General features: G+C 46.0%; 1 protein-coding gene across 1 annotated transcript in view; it reads left to right on the forward strand.

Moving 5' to 3' along the window:
• Positions 1-20,905, forward strand: part of CSMD2 (CUB and Sushi multiple domains 2) — a gene marked incomplete at its 5' end in the record, with an annotated part of 537,662 nt that overhangs the window by 471,539 nt on the left and 45,218 nt on the right. Inside the window, 10 exon segments of the mRNA XM_079778373.1 lie at positions 2,398-2,478; positions 2,742-2,855; positions 4,280-4,468; positions 6,854-7,000; positions 9,417-9,605; positions 14,352-14,537; positions 15,306-15,500; positions 17,146-17,323; positions 19,268-19,325; positions 19,327-19,513. Coding sequence (XP_079634499.1) covers positions 2,398-2,478; positions 2,742-2,855; positions 4,280-4,468; positions 6,854-7,000; positions 9,417-9,605; positions 14,352-14,537; positions 15,306-15,500; positions 17,146-17,323; positions 19,268-19,325; positions 19,327-19,513 — 1,524 coding nt within the window.

A 20,905-nucleotide genomic window follows, 5' to 3' on the forward strand; every position in this document is an offset into this window, starting at 1 on the left:
CATCCTCAACAGCTAACGCAGGGTCTGTCTGACCAAGGGTGAGCCTTCCACAGAGGATCATTAAATGAATAGGCAGGAAGAAGAATGATAGCTCCCCGTGTTGCAGACACTGATGCTCTGTTGACTGTATCTGCTGAAGTAGGTTTCCTAGAGAGAAAAATGAAAAGCATGCATCAAATACAGTCATGGTCCTCCCTAGTTTATGTTAAATCCAGGTTACACCTGCTTGGTTACCCCAAGAGTGTCTCTTGGTTTCAATACCCACACTTCATAAAGCTTATGTGGCTCTCAATACGACACTTTTCAGCAGACACGACTGTAGAAAAAAATTAAAGTTAAATCCTCAGAACATAATATGATAGTTGGGGAAAGTCTTAAGCTACATCCCACTTACAACTGGTAAAATGTCACAATCCCATGTGGACATTGGGATGTGCTTCCCAGATACTGGGGGCTCTGAGAGTCATCGCCGCACATGTTCACTGTGGTGCTCCGCCACCCAGCGCTGCACTGGGTGCATTCCCACTGTGTCGTTCATATTTAACCCTTTGTCCTACCCAGGGTTTTACAGTGTCTCAAGCCCAGAATGTTCCCATGATGCACTGAATGCTTATGGAGGATTTGCAAAGTGTGTGTGTTGCAATGCATAGAATCACTGTTGTGTCATAACTGTATTAATCGTTGGGTGACCATGAAGTGATGTTTTAAGAATTTAACTTCTAGCCCCGGCCAGTGTGGCTCAGTCGGCCGGGTGTCGTCCTGTGCACTGAAAGGTTGCTGGTTCAGTTACCCGTCAGGGCCCATGCCCGTGTTGCAGTTGTAGTCCCATGCAGGAGGCAGCTGATGGATGTTTCGCTCTCACGCCAATGTTTCTTTCTCTCTTTCCCTCTCCCTCCCTCTCTAAAAATCAATAAAAATATTTTCAAAGGAAAAATAAAGAATTTAACTTCTAGCACAATGGCTTGCTGCATATATATATGCATATATATTTTCTTTAGTTTTAAATACTTTTTTGGATTTGGAGTTCTGCATTATAATTTTTTTCCATTAAAGTAATGGAAAATAGGCGCTTAGTTAGCACCCCTGCATGGAACGTCTGATTTCCAGGAGTGCATTATTGACATTTAATAAGAGATGCCTGTACTTTATAAAGGTCATAAAATTTAATCACTCTTAGTTCAAAAAAGTTAAAAATTCATAAAAGATGCACATATAGAAGGATGTTTATCACAGCTTTATTTTAAATGGCAAAATTTTATAAACCTAAATGGTTAACAATCGAGTATCTGTTAAATAAATTCTACTAGGCTGTATAATTAAATACTGTGCAATCATTTCAATCATGTTTTTTAAGAAATTTAATTACATGGGGAGTCCTTGAATTATACATGCACACAAAGATCAGCACAAAGTACATAACCATGATGCAAATTTTATAAGAGAAAAAGATTCATATCCACAGAGAATAAACATCTGAGAACTTACAGGAAAGGATTAACGTGGTTATCTCTGTGAGGGCAATGGATGAATTTAATTTTCCTCCTACTGTTTTCACAGAAAATCTCATATTTTCTTTAATGGCAGTGTATTACATTGGTAATTTTTTTAAAAAAGAATGCTATTTTTAAGAAATATATGGGTTGAGGTATATTTCTTAAAAATAATAAGAAATAATAATTCTTTGGAAATAATAATAACAGTAGCAGTGACAGCAACAGCTAACATTTACATAGCACCTAACCCTGTGCCAGGTAATGAATGAAAAATGAGTTATGAGCACACACCGAACTTTGCCTCACACACAATCCAGTCTCTGCCCAGAGGGATGGTTTCCAGTTAGAAAATCCATGAAGCTAGAAGTGTTTAGACAAAGGTCAAGGTAAACAGCTGATTTCGATGGTTACTCACATAAACCACACACAGTATTTAGATCGTGAGTAGTGGAAAGAGTATAGGGTTTGGGAGCAGCCAGACTTGGATTCAGATCCTACCTATGCCACTTCCTCCTGGGTAACCTTGGAGGAGGAGCTGAACCCTCTGAATCTCAGCTTGCTCAGAAGTAGAGTAAGAACACCTCAAAGTGGGAACCGCTATTGTGAGAATTAAAGGTGACAGCGTGTGAAAGTGCCTGACATATGGTTGGTGCTCAGTAATTGCTTCCCCCACCTTCCCTTCAGTGCTAGTGACTCACTATCTTCCTAGATTCTAATCTCTCCTTGATTATTAATCTTAACAGTAGATAAGCAAAACAGTGCTCGGTTAAATGTGCACTGTGTACAGATATATACTCATTAATATCTGCTGTGTATGTGAATGAGGAGTGAGAAAGAAGCATTGAATGGCTACGTGCCCCAGAAACGATGTTCTTACAGGGACTTGTCTGCTTTGTCTTTTCAGCTTATCCACTCACCAAATGCCCTCCTCCCACCATCCTCCCCAATGCTGAAGTGGTCACAGAGAATGAAGAATTCAACATAGGTACCACCTCCCAAACCATCGAGGAGGGGCCAGGTAGAGGTGGGGGCTGGCCAGCGGGACGCATCTCTCCTCCTGTCCTTGGAGAGAAACAGTAGGCCCAGTGCAGGAGGGTTGGTATTCCATCAGCTGAGTCTGCACCAAATATTCTCACTCTTGCTTTTAGCCACAATTGGGCAGAGTAGCTAGGAAAGCTGTTTTTTACTGTTATTTAAGTCAGCTCTGACCTCTCTGGGGAATCCTCATGTTACTCTCTCTTTGGCCAGGTGACATCGTACGCTACAGGTGCCTCCCTGGCTTTACCTTGGTGGGGAATGAAATCCTGACCTGCAAACTTGGAACTTACCTGCAGTTTGAAGGCCCACCCCCAATATGTGAAGGTAACTGCACTGAGCCATGCCCTTATGGGTCTGGAGTTCCTCCAGAACACAGCCCTGGTGTTACTCCTCTCTGTAGTCCCTGTCCCTGCCCAGGAAGGAAGAGGCCACATAGTGAGTATTTGTTTGGATGAGTGAATGAGTGAGTGATTGTTCTAGGTCAGTGGTCAGCAAACTGCGGCTTGCGAGCCACATGCGGCTCACGAGCCGCGGTTTGCCGACCACTGACCTAGACTCTCGATTCCAATAATTACAGGCTGTTGTTGTTCCTTGTGATTAAGCCCCTATCCCAGTGGTCGGCAAACTCATTAGTCAACAGAGCCGCAGTTTGCCGACCACTGTTCTAGGTAGTTTCTCTACCCTGCTCCTAGGTCCAGGGCAAGGAATTGGCCACATGGCCACATTTACTTCTGTCTTTTTATCTAACTGGCATTCACTGGAAATGTCACAGTGATCAGTGGAAGGAGGAAGTTCTTGGGCAGGGGTGTGTTCACACACCAACCTTGCCCTACTGGAGTGAAGATATGCTCAAGGTTCTGTGCTGAATGAGGCAAATGAGAGACCATAGTTGTCTTCACTCCAGCGTGAGGCCTTGGCAAAAGATGAATTCACTTCACTAATTTATCCCAACGAAGACCAAAAATAATGCTCTCACTTGCACATAGTAACTGCTCAGTATTGGCTATTATTATAATTACTAGTACTACTACTGTTTTTAGTACTGTTACTACCAATATGTAGTAGCCTATAGAGAAACAAGTCAGCTTCTCCCCTACCTCTCAGGAAGCAAGAGTAAGGGTAAACTGCAGTGTGGATTACTAGTGAGGAAAAGAGGAGCCACCCACCCCAGAATTAGGATCTCAGTAGCAGTTTATTTCAGTTGAGCTGACCCATCCACCAACAAAGCAACCAGCCCCCAATAAAAGTGAACTTTAACCTTCATCCTGTTCCAGAACCTCTTTGATTTGCTCCAACTGGCCAGGCCTGCATCTCAGCAACATGGTAATGTGGACACAGAATCTGAGGTCACCCCTCAGAATCAGCGGTATAGCCCTAACCGGTTTGGCTCAGTGGATAGAGTGTCGGCCTGCGGACTGAAGGGTCCCAGGTTCGATTCCAGTCAAGGGCATGTACCTTGGTTGTGGGCACATACCCAGTGGGGAGTGTGCAGGAGGCAGCTGATCAATGTTTCTCTCTCATTGATGTTTCTAACTCTCTATCCCTCTCCCTTCCTCTCTGTAAAAAATCAATAAAATATATATTTTTAAAAAAGAATCAGCGGTATAATGATGGGTGCTGGGGTCTTGTTTGAATGTGCTCAGGTACCGGCTCTCCAGTGGTTGTCTTTTGTACCAGGGAAAAGCACATGTGTTGGTCTCGTTCCTCCTCCGTCTCATGTACCTGGTATTTCTCTGTCTTTCTCCAAGTGCACTGCCCAACGAATGAGCTTCTGACAGACTCCACAGGTGTGATCCTGAGCCAGAGCTACCCTGGAAGCTACCCCCAGTTCCAGACCTGCTCTTGGCTGGTGAGAGTAGAGCCCGAATATAACATCTCCGTCACCGTGGAGTACTTTCTCAGTGAGAAGCAGTATGATGAGTTTGAGATCTTTGATGGTAAGTCAAATACTTCGTCATGCCCCACTGCAGATGGCACAGCTTGCTTTGGAACCCTGGATGTGCATGCTGCATCCTCCCAATTAGAGCTTTCCAGAGGCCCCACATAATGTCTTCTCTACCACAGAAACCCCAGTACCTTGGAAGCCGATGGGTTGTGTGGCCCAAGCAGCAGGGCTGCTTATAATGCAGCCTGGACCTGCTGCTGAACTCTTTCTCAATCTAGCCCTCACTCAAAGCTAGCATCTTGAATGTCAACCAATGAATGGGTCATAGCAGTACCACCCAGGGAAGAATATGCTACCTGCAAACACCCAAAGGAGTCTACTGAACATCTTGCTTTTTAATTTGGAGTAAATGTCTCAACATACCCCATTCCCCTGGACCCTAAAAAATTTCACCTGAAACTTGGTAGGATTTATCTCTTACCCTCTAGAGCATATGTGTCTTGCAAAGACAGCTGCACTAATTGTCCCTTCTGGCTCATCAGATCCAATTAATACAATGTCATCAATATAGAGCATCAGTATGTTCTATTCTGCAGGATGTCCAGATGGTCCACATCTCTTCATGCTGTATTATGCCAGAGAGCAGGAGAATTAACATAACTCTGAGGCAAGACCATGAGTGTATACTCTTGTCTGTTGCACATGAATGCAAATTGCCTATGATCCTTCTTCCTGATGGGTGTGAAAAAGAATGCATTGCTAGATCAATAACTACATTGCATGTAACCAAGGCGATGTTAATCTGCTCTAATGAAGAGGAGACTACATCTGGCATAACTACTGCAATGGAGACTTCGACTTGGTTAGGTTTGTACTGTGAGATGGACCTGGGCCATCTATTACCACCACCACCCTCAGACTCCCCTGCTCTAACAGAGGAGCCGTGGTGGTGCTTTGAGGCCCCAGATATTGTGTATCCAAAAGTCTTCGAGCTATCTTGACATTCTCTTTTCTCCAATATTCAGTTATATGAGTAAATAGCGGTAAGTCTTTTGGGAGAAAGAACTGAGAGAATCACTACTATATACAACTGATGTTGTTTTATAGGATCCTTTTTTACGAGCACCCAGCCTCTTCTTCAGCCAAAGTGTTCTGTAGCAAGAAATAAAACGTGGCACAAGTCTCCACATTGGGAGATTGTAACTTTCCACTGGGATTAGCTTTCCTCACCCTTTTGATCATATATTCATGATCTGTTTTGTTCATATATTCACTTATGTTGGCCACCCATCCATCTGCCATGTTCGAAGAGCCATCTCCATAAATCCTGCAGGTCAGGCCCTCCAACTGCCATTCCAACCCTTGCTGTCCTTTTGGCAATTATGCCAACCTTGCTTCTTCTGACTATTAAATGCTTCCACTTGGCCTCTATATTCTAGAATCTTGTCATCCCCATCAATACTGGGAAGTCAGGTTCTGCGACAGCATCTCCTCCCATCAGTTGTGGCCTACAGAGGACAGTCCTTACTCGGGTTGTCAATGATGCTGGTACTCGCCCTCACCAGTGCATTCCTTACGGCTTTAGGACTTGGCACAGTCCTCCTGAGAACATGGGCAGCTGGTGGGTGTTCTGGTCCTACATAGTAGACCTCTCCTGGCATGCCATTCTCTGAGCCGTTTGACCTCTTTCTTCATGGGCTGTCCCCACAGTTCTGATGGCTCTGTTTTGTTTAATGTGGCCCATGACTTTCACCAAGCTTCCTAGAGCTGTCTCGGCAGCATGTTAGAACCACCACTCAGGGCTCTTTCCAGGGAGATAAATTCAGGGCATGGGAATCTCCAACTTTATATTCTGCCTCCTGGAGCCAGCCCCCTCAGGATGCACTCCCAGGCATTTAGGGAGGAAAAAGGAAGAGGGAGGCCTTTCTGGGAGAGTCTGGGAAAAGAAGGTGGAGAACTATGTTATTTGTGACATTGAGATCTGATGTTTCCTCTAGGTGTACTGTTATACATTCATCCATAAATATTTTTTCTATATGGGAGGCACCGAGCTATTTTTAGTGCACACAAGAGAAGTGGGGTGGCACGGTGGAAGGAGTTCCCGGGTGAAAACCAGCTCTTCCATGAACCAGCGGCTTGACCTTGGGCAAGTTCCAGGATGGCAAACAGTTTTATCTGAACTGCCAGCTGCTGTGGATTGGCAGTGGCTCCCTGGAGGAAGGGCTCAGGAGGAAGGGCACCTAGAGCAAGACCTGGATGCAGAGAGAGGAGTGGAAGAACAAATGAGTTGCTGACTCTGACCAAGTTACCCAGCCGCTCCGAGCCTTCATGCCTTCACCTGAGGAGGGACAAGTAGCAAGTGGTTACATGAAAGGGATCAACTCTAGTATCTTTGATGGCTGTCAGTCTGTAATCCGTGTCCTGTGCTCTCACCCAGGTCCCTCAGGACAGAGTCCTCTGCTGAAAGCTCTCAGTGGGAATTACTCGGCTCCCCTGGTCGTCACCAGCACAAGTAACTCTGTGTACCTGCGCTGGTCGTCTGACCATGCCTACAACCGGAAGGGCTTTAAGATTCGCTACTCAGGTGAGTGAAACACAAGGACTTGCAAGAAGGGCTGAAGGTCATGAGCCCTTAAGTTTCTCACCCCAAACACCCAAAGAAGCCATGGGCCGTATCTTCAGCAATGACAGAGCTCCTTCGTGGGACTAGGCCACCCTCTCCTCTAAGTCTCTCTGACCTGTAGCTGCACAAGTGCCCTGACATTTTCCCACCTCCCCTTTTCTGCTCCTTTCCCTTCCTTCTCATCTGCTGGAACTGCCAGCCTGTGACTTTGGAGAAGCGTATTCCATGTATGTGATCTAATAATGCCGAAAGGTGATCACATCCCTACCCCTGTTGAAATGTTAATAAAATTTCTTTAAAACTGGAAAACCCTAAGACATGGGTCTTCAACTGGCAAATGTTAGGCAGGCAGCCCAGAGATGGGCTGTATTTTCAGTCCAGGGGCCTCTTTCTGCTCCGCAAACCATGTCTTCTAGGCAGAGTCAGAGCGAAGGCCATGCAGTCAGGCCTCAGAGAAACATCCCTGAGATGTAAGGAGACGGAGAACATTGAATCTGTCTGAACTCCCATGGTGGGGATCACTGTCTGCCATTGGAAAGAAAACCTGATAAGCTGATTGCTGCCCATTCTGAAGGGGAGTGGGTCCAGCGAACTGAGTTCAGTAGACTTGGAGGCAGAGACGAATTACTTAAGACCTGGGAGTTCCACCAGGCACCAGGTCCTCTCCGCACGCTTCTCCTGGCTGCATGTGGCCTGTATTCCAAATACACGTTGGACAAATTCTAAAAGAATATTGGTCAGAAAGGCTTTCAAATTACAGCCCACCTGAGTTACCACTTGTCTTAGTCCATCTCTTCTCATGGGCTACCTACTTAGAAGGCAAGCCCAAACTTAGTGGGCCACTGGCAGTCTTAAAGGACCCTGGGCTATGGCTTCAGGGACCAGCAAGACAGACGAAGCCCAGGGGAGCTGGGAGGGGAAGGGCCTTTACTGAGTCCATCTCCTCTGCAAAGTTGACCCTAACTTCCTTCCCCCATGTATGCAAGTGGGTGGCCCCACAAACACTAACTGTCACTAACCAGCTGAATGACTGTTCGACACATCACTGAACCTCTCCAGGCCTCAGTTTCCTCAGGACACAAAGAAACCTGAAGGCCCCCCCTAGGGAAGATTCAGGCTGAGTTCCTAGCAGCTGCTCACGCCAAAGGGAAACAGAGCCGCTCAGTAGCAGTTCATTATGCTGGTTGCTAAACTAGGAACTGAAAGCCATTAACGAGTCGCCCTTTCCATGATGTCTTTAAAGACTAACCACATGTTTGGGGGTAATGAGTCAGTTGTAATTACAATACATACGCCAAGTACAAAATGAATTAATCACACGGTGAAGCAATTAGCACTTAATTAAAATACAGTAGACTTGTGTAATTTGCAAATGCCTCTATCACTGTGATTAAGTCTATTGTATAACTGAGAGCCTCGTTCTTGACTGAGGTAGACACGTAAATATGATATACACAGGACGCAGGCAGCAGAGCGGGAGAGGGAAGCACGTCTGGCTTGGAAGGAGGGCATTTAAAACACATTCACCAGCAGAGGGACATGAGGACCTCACCATGGGAGGACATACTAAGGGCCTGACACCCTCATTCCTCCTTAGCCCATGCCCCCCTGGGAGACCCAGCCAGGGACTCTCAGAGCAACAAGGGACACTTCCCTGAGGACCCCTCGGCAGGGTCTTTTATTGCAAGTTCTCTGCAGCTGAGATTTTTGTCTGTTTATCACTTGTTGTGTTCCCAGCACTTAGAACAGCACCAGGCACGTAATGGACACTCCAGACCCATTTGTTGACTTAGTGAATGAAATAACTTAGAGCCATACATTGAGGGGATCTGGACTGTGGGTTCTATGTGCTGACTGCCCCAGCTCCCTCTCCCTCACCCTCCAGGACAGAACAAAGGAGGAGGACCAGTTATTGAGCACTGAACGCCCTGGGCTGGGCTGGGGGCTTTCACTAACAATCCTATTTAAATGCCCAAAAACCTATGGGTAAACATGACCCATCCCAGTAGACGGGCAAGGAGACTGGAGATGAATGAGCTTCAGGGGCGTGTTCGAGTCAGACTCGACTGACTCCGTTGGTTCTGTTTCTGTGTCTCTGGGAGTTGATGGGATTCGAGAGCCTGAACTTAGCTGCATAGCCAAGGCTGAGAAGGGGACCCAGTGCTTCATGTTTTCTTTCCTTTCCTTTCCTTTTCCTTTCACTAAACTGTTTGGCCATTTTTCAGTCTCAGCCACTCAGACCTTCCTAGAGAGCAGTGGACTTGGCCATGGGGAAGACAGGGAAGTGGGGGAAGAATGGGGACAGGCGAGTAGGAAGGAGCATGTCTCTCTGTCTTCCCACCTGCGCGTGGTCCCCTGACCTCCTCTTCTTGTTCAGCGCCCTACTGCAGCCTGCCCAGGGCTCCACTCCATGGCTTCCTTCTGGGCCAGACCAGCACCCAGCCCGGAGGCTCCGTCCACTTTGGCTGCAATGCCGGCTACCGCTTGGTGGGACACAGCATGGCCATTTGTACCAGGCATCCCCAGGGATACTACCTGTGGAGTGAGGCCATTCCTCTCTGTCAAGGTGAGAAGCAGGTGGGAAGGGGTAACAGGTGGCTCTGATCCTACTCACATCTTGGGTTTGTCCCAGGTCCAAATGCGGGCTTCCTCATTGATAATTAATTCATCCTCTCAGGAACCATAGATTGAAGATCTACAATATCTTTAGCCCTGGGGATATGCATATGCATAAAGCACAGTCTCAGTTTCTTCAGAGCAAGAGGGAGATGGGTATTAGCCACATAGGTGCAAAGTGACAGAGGAAGGAAGGGCTGAGTCAGGAGTAGAAGCCACGTAGAAGACCCAGAGGTGAGAAGGGACCCACCTCCTCCTGGACAGCTAGGGAGGCCCCCAGAAGAAGCACCTTGGGCTCAGGCTGAGAGAGCAAGCAGGTTGGGACCAGGCATTGTCAAGGAGAACATTCTAGCCAACAGCAAGAGCATTTGTCAGAGCACAGAACTGAGAGAAATAAGACATGGGACCAGTTGGGGCTGGAGAGGAGAGGAGGGAGGAAAACAGGGTAAAACAGTGTCCATCACCATTCTCAGCTACCAGCCATCAGGCCTGTGATGTGCACCAGGCAGTTTGCATGTGTTGCCTTGATAATTTATGGGATTATTTTTCCTTAAAGTAATATACATTCAGACTAGTAATCTGAAAAAAACAAACAAAAAAGAACACCTATAGATAATACCAAAGAAAAAAGTGAAAATGACCCATAATCCCATCAATTGAAATCACCACTGTTAACACGGAACACATTTCTTTTCGTCTTTCATACATTCTTTACAGAAATAGCACCATCAATATCCAAAACTCTCGATATTAACATCTATCATATATTCAAATACATTTCCTCATCATTATTCTCAGTGGTTGCATAGCATTGTGGGAAAACTGACATTTATTCAAGTCTTTTATTGTTGGCCATTTGAATTTTTATTTTATTTTATTTTATTTTTTTTGCTTCTGTAAGTGCTGCTGTTAAAATTGTTATAATTCCATTGTTGTGAACATTCACATTTATTTCTTAAAATGAATTCCCCAAAATGAGATTGTTGAATCATAACCTATGCGAAATCTACAGCTGTTGATACTTATTGCCCCCCTGAAAGTTGTCTTTTCTCCTACATTCTCATCATTATGTACCACATTAAAAACAGAAAAGACCCTTGCCAGTGATGGAGGCAAACACAGGAAATCACATTGACGTTTTATGTTCTTGTTCTCTGGTCCCCAGCGTGGTGCCACACTGTTTAATGATATCTCATCTCTGACCCTCACCGCCCTCTGCCTGGGCCTGGGCCTTCTCACAGACCAGAAACAATGTGTCATTAGTATTCTGTTTGATGCCCTAAGCAAAGGTCACGGAGAATTGACTGTCCACAAGTGGCACTTGGCTTTGGTCTTCCCGTTTCTAACTGTATTGGACATCATCTTTTTCCCCACAGCTTTTATTGAAACTGACCATTGTCTCTCATGTCTTTTATCTTTTGTCACTTCCCCGAATTAAGCCCCTCTAGGCTCTGTCCACTCATCCTCATGCTGCTCCGTGCTTCTCCCCATCCCTATCCAAGCTTCCCTTTGCCACCCTCCCTCCCAGCCATTCCCTCTGTGCTCTCTGGATTCCTGGCACCGTGGCCAACAAGCATACACCTTGGTCCCTTCCCAGAAGGCTCTCTGCACTTCCTCCCTCCACAGAGACCGTGGCTTTCCTCTGAGAACAGGGATGCTGTGTCCCTTTCCAGAGGTGCGTGTCAGTCATCCACGTCCCACATAGCCCAGGGCATTCTTCGAGTTCGCCATTGCTACTTCCAAACCAGGACTTCTCCACCAAAACTAATCCCATTTAAAGAGTCAATGTTTCCTAATGCTTTCTCTCCCCTGCCCCAGCCCATTCTCTCACGACATATTCTCTCCCTTAGGGATGTTATTCCACCACAACTTCCACATTCGGTCCCCTCCTCTCTGACCCACAGGAAGTGTCCCTCTTACCTGGGTCCTGGGGGACTCTGTTTTGACATGGAGATCAGGAAACAGGCGTTTAGTCGCTTAGGCTGGAAGTTACCTTTTGTCTTCTTGGTTATCCGCAGGAGAAAGTCAGGCCAGGGGCAGAGGGAAGTGGCTGCTGCCCCCTGCCTTCACTTGCTGCCTCCAGATTGACTCCCCATGCAAAAAGGCAGTGGGAATCTAAGTCTTTCTTCCCGAAAGGTTCAAGGAAGCAAAGCAGTCCGTTGAAAAGATATGACAATTTCGCTAACCTGGTACCATTGAAGGAGCTCGGCTTGCTGTTCAGGCATTGAAAGATCATCATATTCAAATGCTCCCTTACTTCCTCATTTCTTCCATTCCTGATCTTCCTCTTTTGTCTAATCTTTGTCCACATCAAATCTTTGAATAATTCCTGTCTTGGTATCTTAAGCCCACTCCCTCTAGACAGTCCATCCTTCTCCATATGATTACCATAATGGAGTCCTTGCCTATTCTTCTTCTTGGTTCTAGAAGTTCTGGTAGCATCAGCATCATTGTTAGCCAGTGTGAATGGGATTTCCTTCTGCTCGAGCTCCTTCCCATTCTGAGGGAAGGTGGTCGCAGCTCTAGACTCGTTGCAGAAGTAGGGGTGGATGAGGGACAGTAGTGGGCACCCTGATTAGTATCACATCTGTAAGAGCTCCTGAACTATCAAGGGGCAAGCAGGGCTTGTAACTATTCATTTCTTTCAAAGACCACCCGGGCTACTCTCACCTAAGTATGTATGTTTCTCCAATAAACCTGCTCCTTATAAAACAATGCTCTTGGCCATGCCCGGCTGTCATCTTGAGATTTCTTTTCTTCATACTCCTGAGTTAGCTCTCTCATTGTTTATATCTCACATCTTGCTCTTTGTTGGTTTTTATGCTCTTTTTGATGGAAATTCCTTAAGGAAATTCCTCAGAAAAGGTTCATGAGAGATCAATGTTATAAGTTTTTAAATGTCTGAAAATATCATTATGTTTACCCTCACACATGCTAGGTAGGTTGACTGGGTAAAATTATACGTTAAAATCATTTCCGTCAGATATATAAATTGTTCTGTTATCTTCGGACATCCATTGTTGCTGATGGGAAGTCTGATGATGAGCTGATTCTCATTCCTTCACAGGAATGTCATATTTCTCTCTCTCTCTCTCTCTCTCTCTCTCTCTCTCTCTCTCTCTCTCTCTCTCTCTCTCTCTCTCTCTCTCTCTCTCCTTATAGGAATTTCTCCATCTTTGGTCTTCTGAAATTCCATGACAGTGAATCTTAGAAGGTTCTCTTTGCATCCCTTTGGCTCCCTTTCATTCTGGAGACTTGTGTGTCTCGTCAGCTCTGGGAAATTTCCATCTGTGATAATTCCATCCCCTCCACTTGCTCTGTTCTCTCTGGAACTCTGACCCATTAGATGTTGGATCTCCTAGATTAGTCCTCTGTGCTTTCAGCCTTTTTTAATCATTTTCAGTTTTTGTCCTTTTGGTCTATAGTCTCAGAAATTCCCTTTCATTTTAATCTCCAACCCTTCTATTGAATGCTTGTTTTTGGTTATCATATCTTTTAAAATAAAAGACCTCTTTCTTGTTCTCTTTTTGTTCTTTTTTTTTTCAAAGCCCTCTGTTCTCCTGTAACGAATATAATATGTCATCTTGATTTTCTCAAGATACACTAGCCAGAGCTTAAAGATTATATATCTTCAATTTCCTGAGTTAGCTCTCTCTCCTCAGGGAGACATTTTTCCGTGTTTTTAATCTTATATTTATGTCTTTTGTGCTGCTGTTTTTCTTCATATGTATAGTGATCCTTACTTGTCCATATTTTAAAGTAAAAGCTAGGTTGATTTTTTTTTCAGGCAGCAGATGTGAGCTGCCTTTGTTGTTAATAGTTATAGATATCTTCACCCACCGGGTCTCCCCTCTGAACAGGAAGTTGAGCTGAGTATGCTGCAGAGATGAGCAGGCAGAGGGGCAGCCTATAGGCTGTGAGAGCCCTTCAATCCTAGAATTGAAAGAGCTGTACTCTGGGGTGCCAGCTCACACCACAGCAGCCTTAATTCTCTCAGGGGAGTTTTGGGGTTTTGGGGTTTTCTGTTTCTGTTTGTTTTTGTTTGTTCCTCAAATGGGAGAAAAAATTCTCTCTATTTAGTTTGAAGAACACACGCCTGAATGCCTCTACACTGTACTCGTGGGAAGGGACAGAGAACCCGTCTCACCCCTTAGCTCCCTCCCATGTACTCATTTTGGTCTGCAGAGTCTTGGTACCATTTAATCCATCAGCACACTTCTAGCTATATTTTGTCTTCTGAAATTCTTTTTGAACTCTCCTCTGCTGGTAATCCTCATAATTTTTTTGTTGCTAAGAGGATTTTTCTACCCTAGCCGGTTTGACTCACTGGATAGAGCATGGGCCCTTGGACTGAAGGGTCCAGGTTCAATTCTGGTCAAGGGCATGTACCTTGGTTGCAGGTTCAATCCTCAACCCCAGTTGAGGCACATTTGGGAGGCAACCAATCACTGTGTCTCTCTCACACTGATGTTTCTCTCTGTGTGTCTCTCCCCCCTCCTTTTCACTCTCTCTAAAAAAAAAAAAAAACAATGGAAAAGTATCCTAGGATGAGGATTAACAACAACAAAAAATATTATTTTTTCTTTTGTTAGTATTTATTATAATTTTATTAGGGTGTCAGAGGAGAAGAAAGGTAAATATGTTCTCAGAACACTACTTGAATCAGACATGTTCATGACCTTCTTCCCTTTGCTAGCTCTTTCCTGTGGGCTTCCTGAGGCTCCCAAGAATGGAATGGTGTTTGGCAAAGAGTACACCGTGGGGACCAAGGCTGTGTACAGCTGCAGCGAAGGCTACCACCTGCAGGCAGGTGTCGAGGCCACTGCAGAGTGTCTGGAGACAGGCCTGTGGAGCAACCACAACGTCCCTCCCCAGTGTGTCCGTGAGTCCTTGGGCAGGGGAGGCAGGTGTAAGGAGGGCTGGGTAAGCAGCTGAAAAGATTCCTGCAAGGAGTGAGCTAAAGACCCAGTGATGGGGAGAAGCATGAATGGAGGTTGGGGATTCAGGGAGCAGAGGCAGGTGAATAGTGTCATCTACCAACTTTTTGAAATTGCTTTCAAGTCATTGATAACCATGGCACCCTGAGTTGCTCCCATAAAGCACCACAGAACTTAGGAGTGACCTATTCCACATCCTTTTAGGTGGAAAAACTGTAAGACCGTTTGCACGAATGTCCTTTGATCACAAAACTCTAAAATGGCAGAGGTACAGTTCAAGTTTAAGGCCAAAGTCATAAAGTCACAACTAAATGGGCCCTGTGTCTTTCTTTTGTTTTGCTTCTTTGGCCTATAGTATGATTTATAAAAATTATTCATTGCCCTCCAACACTTTAAAATCAGGAAATTTTATGTAAAAATTCATATTTGTAGCTTTTCTTAAAAAAATGAAGATCTGACCAAATAAAACTGCAGCCTTATATCCGACAGTCAGCATTGACCGAGTACCACCTTCCTTTTTGGGTGGGGGTGCGGATCTGCCGGTCCCCATTGGCCACATTCCCACCCAGCCCAGTTCATGCATGACCAGACCTGCCTGGGGACTGAAGACTCTTGGATTCATTATTGTCTGCCAGTCCCCAGCTATGGACTCTTGCCAGTGTGACTTCCACAATTAATTAATGAATCCTCCTTGCCACTTCTTGTCTACCCAGCTGTGACCTGTCCCGATGTCGGCGGCATCGGGGTGGAACACGGCCGATGGAGGCTCATCTTTGAGACGCAGTACCAGTTCCAGGCCCAGCTGATGCTCATCTGCGACCCTGGCTACTACTACACTGGGCAGAGGGTCATCCGCTGTCAGGCCAATGGCAAATGGAGCCTCGGGAACTCCATGCCCACCTGCCAAAGTAAGCCCAGGACGGGAGGGTGGGCAAGTTTGGCTCAGTGCCTCCTACCTGAACTTCTCATACGTAGGGAAGGGGAGAAGAGGGGTGTCACCTGGGATTACAATGTGCCCCTTTTTTAACACACACCTAGAATCAGGAGCCAGGGAGATGATTACTACTTTAAGGAAGTACTTCTTCGCATCTTGTTGTCTTATTAAAAAGCTGCCTTTGTCCAGGAGAGCATCCACTAATTTATTTATTCAGCACTCATGCCAGGTATTAAAGAGTTTTGAAGACAAAAGTGTGTGGTTCCTGCCCACAAGAAACTTGTAATCCACTGGAGAGGCAGACAAATAAGGGTGCAGTGATAATGGGGTGTGAAAGACCTGGAAGGGGAGTGTGTGTAGGAGGAATGGGCATGGCACAAGGGACAGGCCACCTAAGTGTGTCTGCCTCAACTTCTCCATGGCAAACTGTTTTTCTTCGGTTCTTCACGATAGTTTCAAAAGTCAGGGCCCCTGGGGAGCCACTCTAGGACAGAGGTTTATCAGGGAGTGCTCCTGGGACCCCTCCCTGTGGAAGGGAAGGAAACGGGACTGGGAGGCGGAGGAGTGGGCTCTGGTGCAGCAGGGATGAAGGTCTCAGCCAACCCACAGGGAGCTCTGAAGCTGGGGTGGCCCTTCAGAATTGTCACAGCTGTCCCAAGGGGCCTTTGTACCTCTACCCTGACTAAGCATTGGGTGCAGGCTGCCGCAGGGAGAGAGCACGTCTTTAGGTGGGAGGACTCTTCACCCAAGGCGACCTGAAGAGGGCCAGCAGCTGAGGGTCTGTGCCAGCAGCTGGGGAAATAAATCCTTCCATCCTAAATGGGGGTCTCTGTGGCTCACCGCAGCATCCACTACAGTGGAGTACACTCATGGCATTTACCTAGTCAGTAAGGAGTGTGTTTGTAAAGGAGGAGGTGAAGACAACCTGTCAGTGAGCCCCAGGAAGTTCGAGACTGAGTGGAGTGGTGTCTTCCCAACACCTATGACCCAAGACACTGTTGTCTTATCAGCCAAGTGCAGACTCCACGATGGAATATGGCCATGCATGTGGCCAAGTAGGAGTCATGAGCATGAAACAGCCGATGACAGTGAAGGGGCTCACGTTTCAACGCAGCCTTGGCTATTGGGTCTCACCCCATATGCCGGCGGATGGCTACCTGCAGTGCTGAGCTCAGCAGAAATTACAAGGAAATTGATCTGCAGTGTCTGCTGAGAACACCAAGGAGCAGTCCACTGAATTGCCATTGCTCTAGTCGGGTGGTTCCTCAGCAGAGTGCATGTCTGAACCACCTGACTTTTTAAATGCATGTGCCTGGGCCAGAGATGGTGAGTCTCGGGTCCAGAGTGCAGCCTGGACATTTTTAAAGCTCCTTCGGTGCTTCTAGCAACACCTCAGTCGAGAATCCCTGCTCCAGTGTAACATCACACAAGTCACAGGCATGACCCATATTCTAGTCATGAGTCCCAGCAGAGTAAGGCTAGACAGATCCTCTTTGTCATATTCTTGCTAATCAGGAGCAGCACGTGTCCCTCCTCTTCAACCAGGCAACCTGAAGAGGGCCAGCAGCTGAGGGTCTTTGCCAGCAGCTGGCTTACCGAGCATTTTGTTATCCTCTTAGTCATCTCCTGTGGAGAGCTCCCCATTCCACCCAATGGGCACCGCATCGGGACGCTGTCCGTCTACGGGGCAACAGCCATCTTCTCCTGCAATTCTGGATACACGCTGGTGGGCTCCAGGGTGCGGGAGTGCATGGCCAACGGGCTCTGGAGTGGCTCAGAAGTCCGCTGCCTTGGTAAGTGACCTCCCCAGGCCTGTCCTGCCCTCTGTTCCCTCCTCAGGACAGGTTACATCTTCCCAAAGTCGGATCCCAGTCTTAGAACAGTACCATTTTACCTACTTTCCTAAAATGTCTAATCCAAACACCAGCTATTGGGCATCCACCATGACTAAAATCCTAAACTAGCTTCTCTTGGGGCACCCAAAAGAATGAGAACAACTTGAAGTCTAAAGAGACAAGGCTTTGAGGGGTTCTCATTCTGATCAAACACACTGCCCCTTCTTATGGCCCCTGAATGATGGGGGAAACCCGAGTCTCCACCTTCAGGGCAACCTACAGAGACACAGCCCTGTGACAGACCTGAACCACCTTGTGTATGATGTATTAGCAAATGTACACGTATATGTATTTTACATACATAATATAGAAATATATTTTGGTCACTTGCTTATTCTATACCTTCCTATATAATAAAGAGGTGATATGCAAATTAACCCTCATGCCCTCACAAGATGGCTGCCTACAACCAGGCCGGCAGGGGGTTAGTGAGGGACGACCAAACGACTGAACAGCAGGCTGCGTGGGGCAACCAGGCCAGCAGGGGAGGCAGTAAGAGGCGACCAGGCTGGCAGGGGGGAGGGGGCAGTTAAGGGCGACCAGGCCGGCAGAGGGGGCCAGTTGGGGGTGATCAGGCCGTCAGGGCGGGGGTGGGCAGTAAGCGGTGACCTGGCCGGCGGGGGGCGGGGGGGCAGTTAGGAGCAACCAGGCCGGCAGGGAGTGGACAGTTGGGGGCGACCTGGCCGGCAGCAGGGGGCCGTTAGGGATGACCAGGCCAGCAGGAGGGGCAGTTAGGGGCAGTTAGGCTGGCACGCAGAGGCAGTGAGGGGCGATCAGGCCGGTGCGGGGGGGGGGGGGCGCAGATAGGGGCAACCAGGCAGGCTGGCAGGTAAGCGATTAGGAGCCAGCGGTCCAGGATTGTGAGAGGGATGTCCGGCTGCCAGACATCCCCCAAGGGGTCCCAGATTGGAGAGGGTGCAGGCTGGGCTGAGGTGACCCCCCCCCCCCATTGCATGAATTTCATGCACCGGGCCTCTAGTGTGTGTGTGTGTGTGTGTGTATATATATATATATATATATATATATATATATATATATATATATATATACACACACACTAGAGGCCCGGTGCATGAAATTCATGTGTGTGTGTGTGTGTGTGTGTGTGTGTGTGTATAAAATGAACAATGTTAAACTAATAAAAAAATGAAAAACATGGCTTACAAAGAACAAAGTCATTATTTCCCCCATGGTTCGTTCATCCCCTGCCTAAACCTTACACTAAGGTTCTCTCTCCTCTCACTCCTCTCTTGGACGCCTCAGGTGCAAAGGAGGGTCCCAGCTGCACAAACCTAATAGCATAAGTTGGACAGTCTGTTCCAGAGTGCCATGTGCTTCCCTCCCACTTCTCTGGCCCCTGTCGCATTAACATAGAGCCAAAGGATTCAACTGGAAATGCTAGGAATATGCTCTACCCAACCCCCATTGAATAAAAATAACTCACCTGGGTTTACATCTTCTATGTGCCTTGCCCCTCAAGGAGAAGGAAAAATGAATTTACATAGTTATTTTCTACACAACAGGCTTTGACTGCCTTACTGTAGACCACTGTGCCCTCCATTTGGTAGATGCTCAGTTGATGAGAAAAAAATGGGGCCTATGTTTGTGTGCAGGGAGGTAACAGTGATAACTTCTCACCTGTATCTAGACACAGAAACTAAAGGTCTGACATGGATGGTCATGGGATGCAACCTTGAAATTTGGGTTGCCAAGTCTTCAACACCATTTCTATCATGTCTCGGCTGCCTGAAGTCACTCCTGGACAGCTACTCTCAGGGGGAAGTGGGAAAACAATGGGTGGTTGGGTAACTTGGTCCTTCTCCCCACCATCCCTGTCTCCCCCAACCCTGACCAAGCCCCACCTCATTTTCTGTAAGTTCCTCTTTGATTTACACTCTTTCCCTTTCCCCCATCAAAGCCGGACACTGCGGGACCCCTGAGCCCATCGTCAACGGACACATCAATGGGGAGAACTACAACTACCGGGGCAGCGTGGTGTATCAGTGCAACGCCGGCTTCCGCCTCATCGGCATGTCCGTGCGCATCTGTCAGCAGGATCATCACTGGTCGGGCAAGACCCCTTTCTGTGTGCGTAAGTATGTTATCCACTCTCCCTAGTCATGGGCTCAGATTCAACAGAGACTTTCTCCCTTGTCCTCTTGGTTAGGTTAGCAGAGGTTTAGCATAATTTTTTTTTTAATTCTTTATTGTTTAAAGAATTACATATGAATCGTTTTTCCCCCATTGACCTCTCCCCGCACATTCCCACCCCGCCCTCCAGCACAAGCCCTCACCCCCCTACTGACTGTGTCCATGGGTTATGCTTATATGCATGCATGCTTTTTTCAAAAATGCAATTATTACTTTCAGTTTTCTGCATATCACTAATTACTGCTTTCACCTTTATTATTTCTTCCCTTGTGATTTCTTTGGGTTAACTTTTTTATTCATCTTTTTATCTGTGGAGTTGGGAATTTAATTCACTTATTTTCATTCCTTCATTTTTATTGAATGTCATGGATATAAGTATGTAGGACTATGAAATTTCTTCTGACCACTATTCTAATTGTATCCCATAGATTACAATAATTCGTGTCTTATTATTTATCAGAAATTCTGCAATTTTAGTTATAATTTCCCCCTTTCACCCAGAAGTTTTTATATAGAAGAGTATTTTTTTTTAATTCCGGTGAAGGACCTTTTTACTTTTTATTGTTTTATTTATTTCTAATGTTAGTGCATTGTACATAATATTTCTATTTCTTAGAATTTACTGATGCTCTCTTTGTGGCTTAATATTTGATCAGTTGTTATGAGTGTCCCATGTGCATTTGAGAATAAAGGGTATTAAGGTGTAAATTTCTTATATAGTCATGAGATGTGCCTTATTGATTATGTTGTTTATGCCTTATGTACACTTATTATTTATTTTTTTTTGTCCACTTGACCTGTTTTGTTCTGAGAGGTGTGTTTTAAAGTTTTCTATTATAAGTGTGCTTCTATCTATTTCTCCTTGCATTTCCTGCATTTTCTGCTACATAAAGGTAGTTGCTGTATTATTTGGTGCATAGATATTCATAATTATTATATCTGCATTACAGATTGTGGTTTTAGCCTTAAAAAATGCCTTCCCTGTCACTTGTAATATTTTTTTACTTGAATTGTTCTGGTGCCTGATTTTAGGCCTACTGTATTTACTTTCATCTTTAACATTATAAACACCACTTTGTTCTTATAACATCTTAATGCCATTAGCTTCCATGTATGGACTATACAACAATCAATGAGCCTGTTCTGCTTCCCAGTCCTCTCTCCTTTCCCCTTCCATCTTTAGTTGCCTTATTTCTACTTTGTCAGAACATAAAAGGTTTATTAGAGTGTTTCTGTAATATCATTGTGCCCTTCTCCCTACCTTCATTTTACTCCTAGATCTACCATTAAATATATGAAAAGCTCACCAATGCAGCTGAAGTTTGCTCAAGTT

This window comes from Cnephaeus nilssonii (genome assembly GCF_951640355.1).
Source record: "Cnephaeus nilssonii genome assembly, chromosome: 7".
NCBI classification, from domain to species: Eukaryota; Metazoa; Chordata; class Mammalia; order Chiroptera; family Vespertilionidae; genus Cnephaeus; species Cnephaeus nilssonii.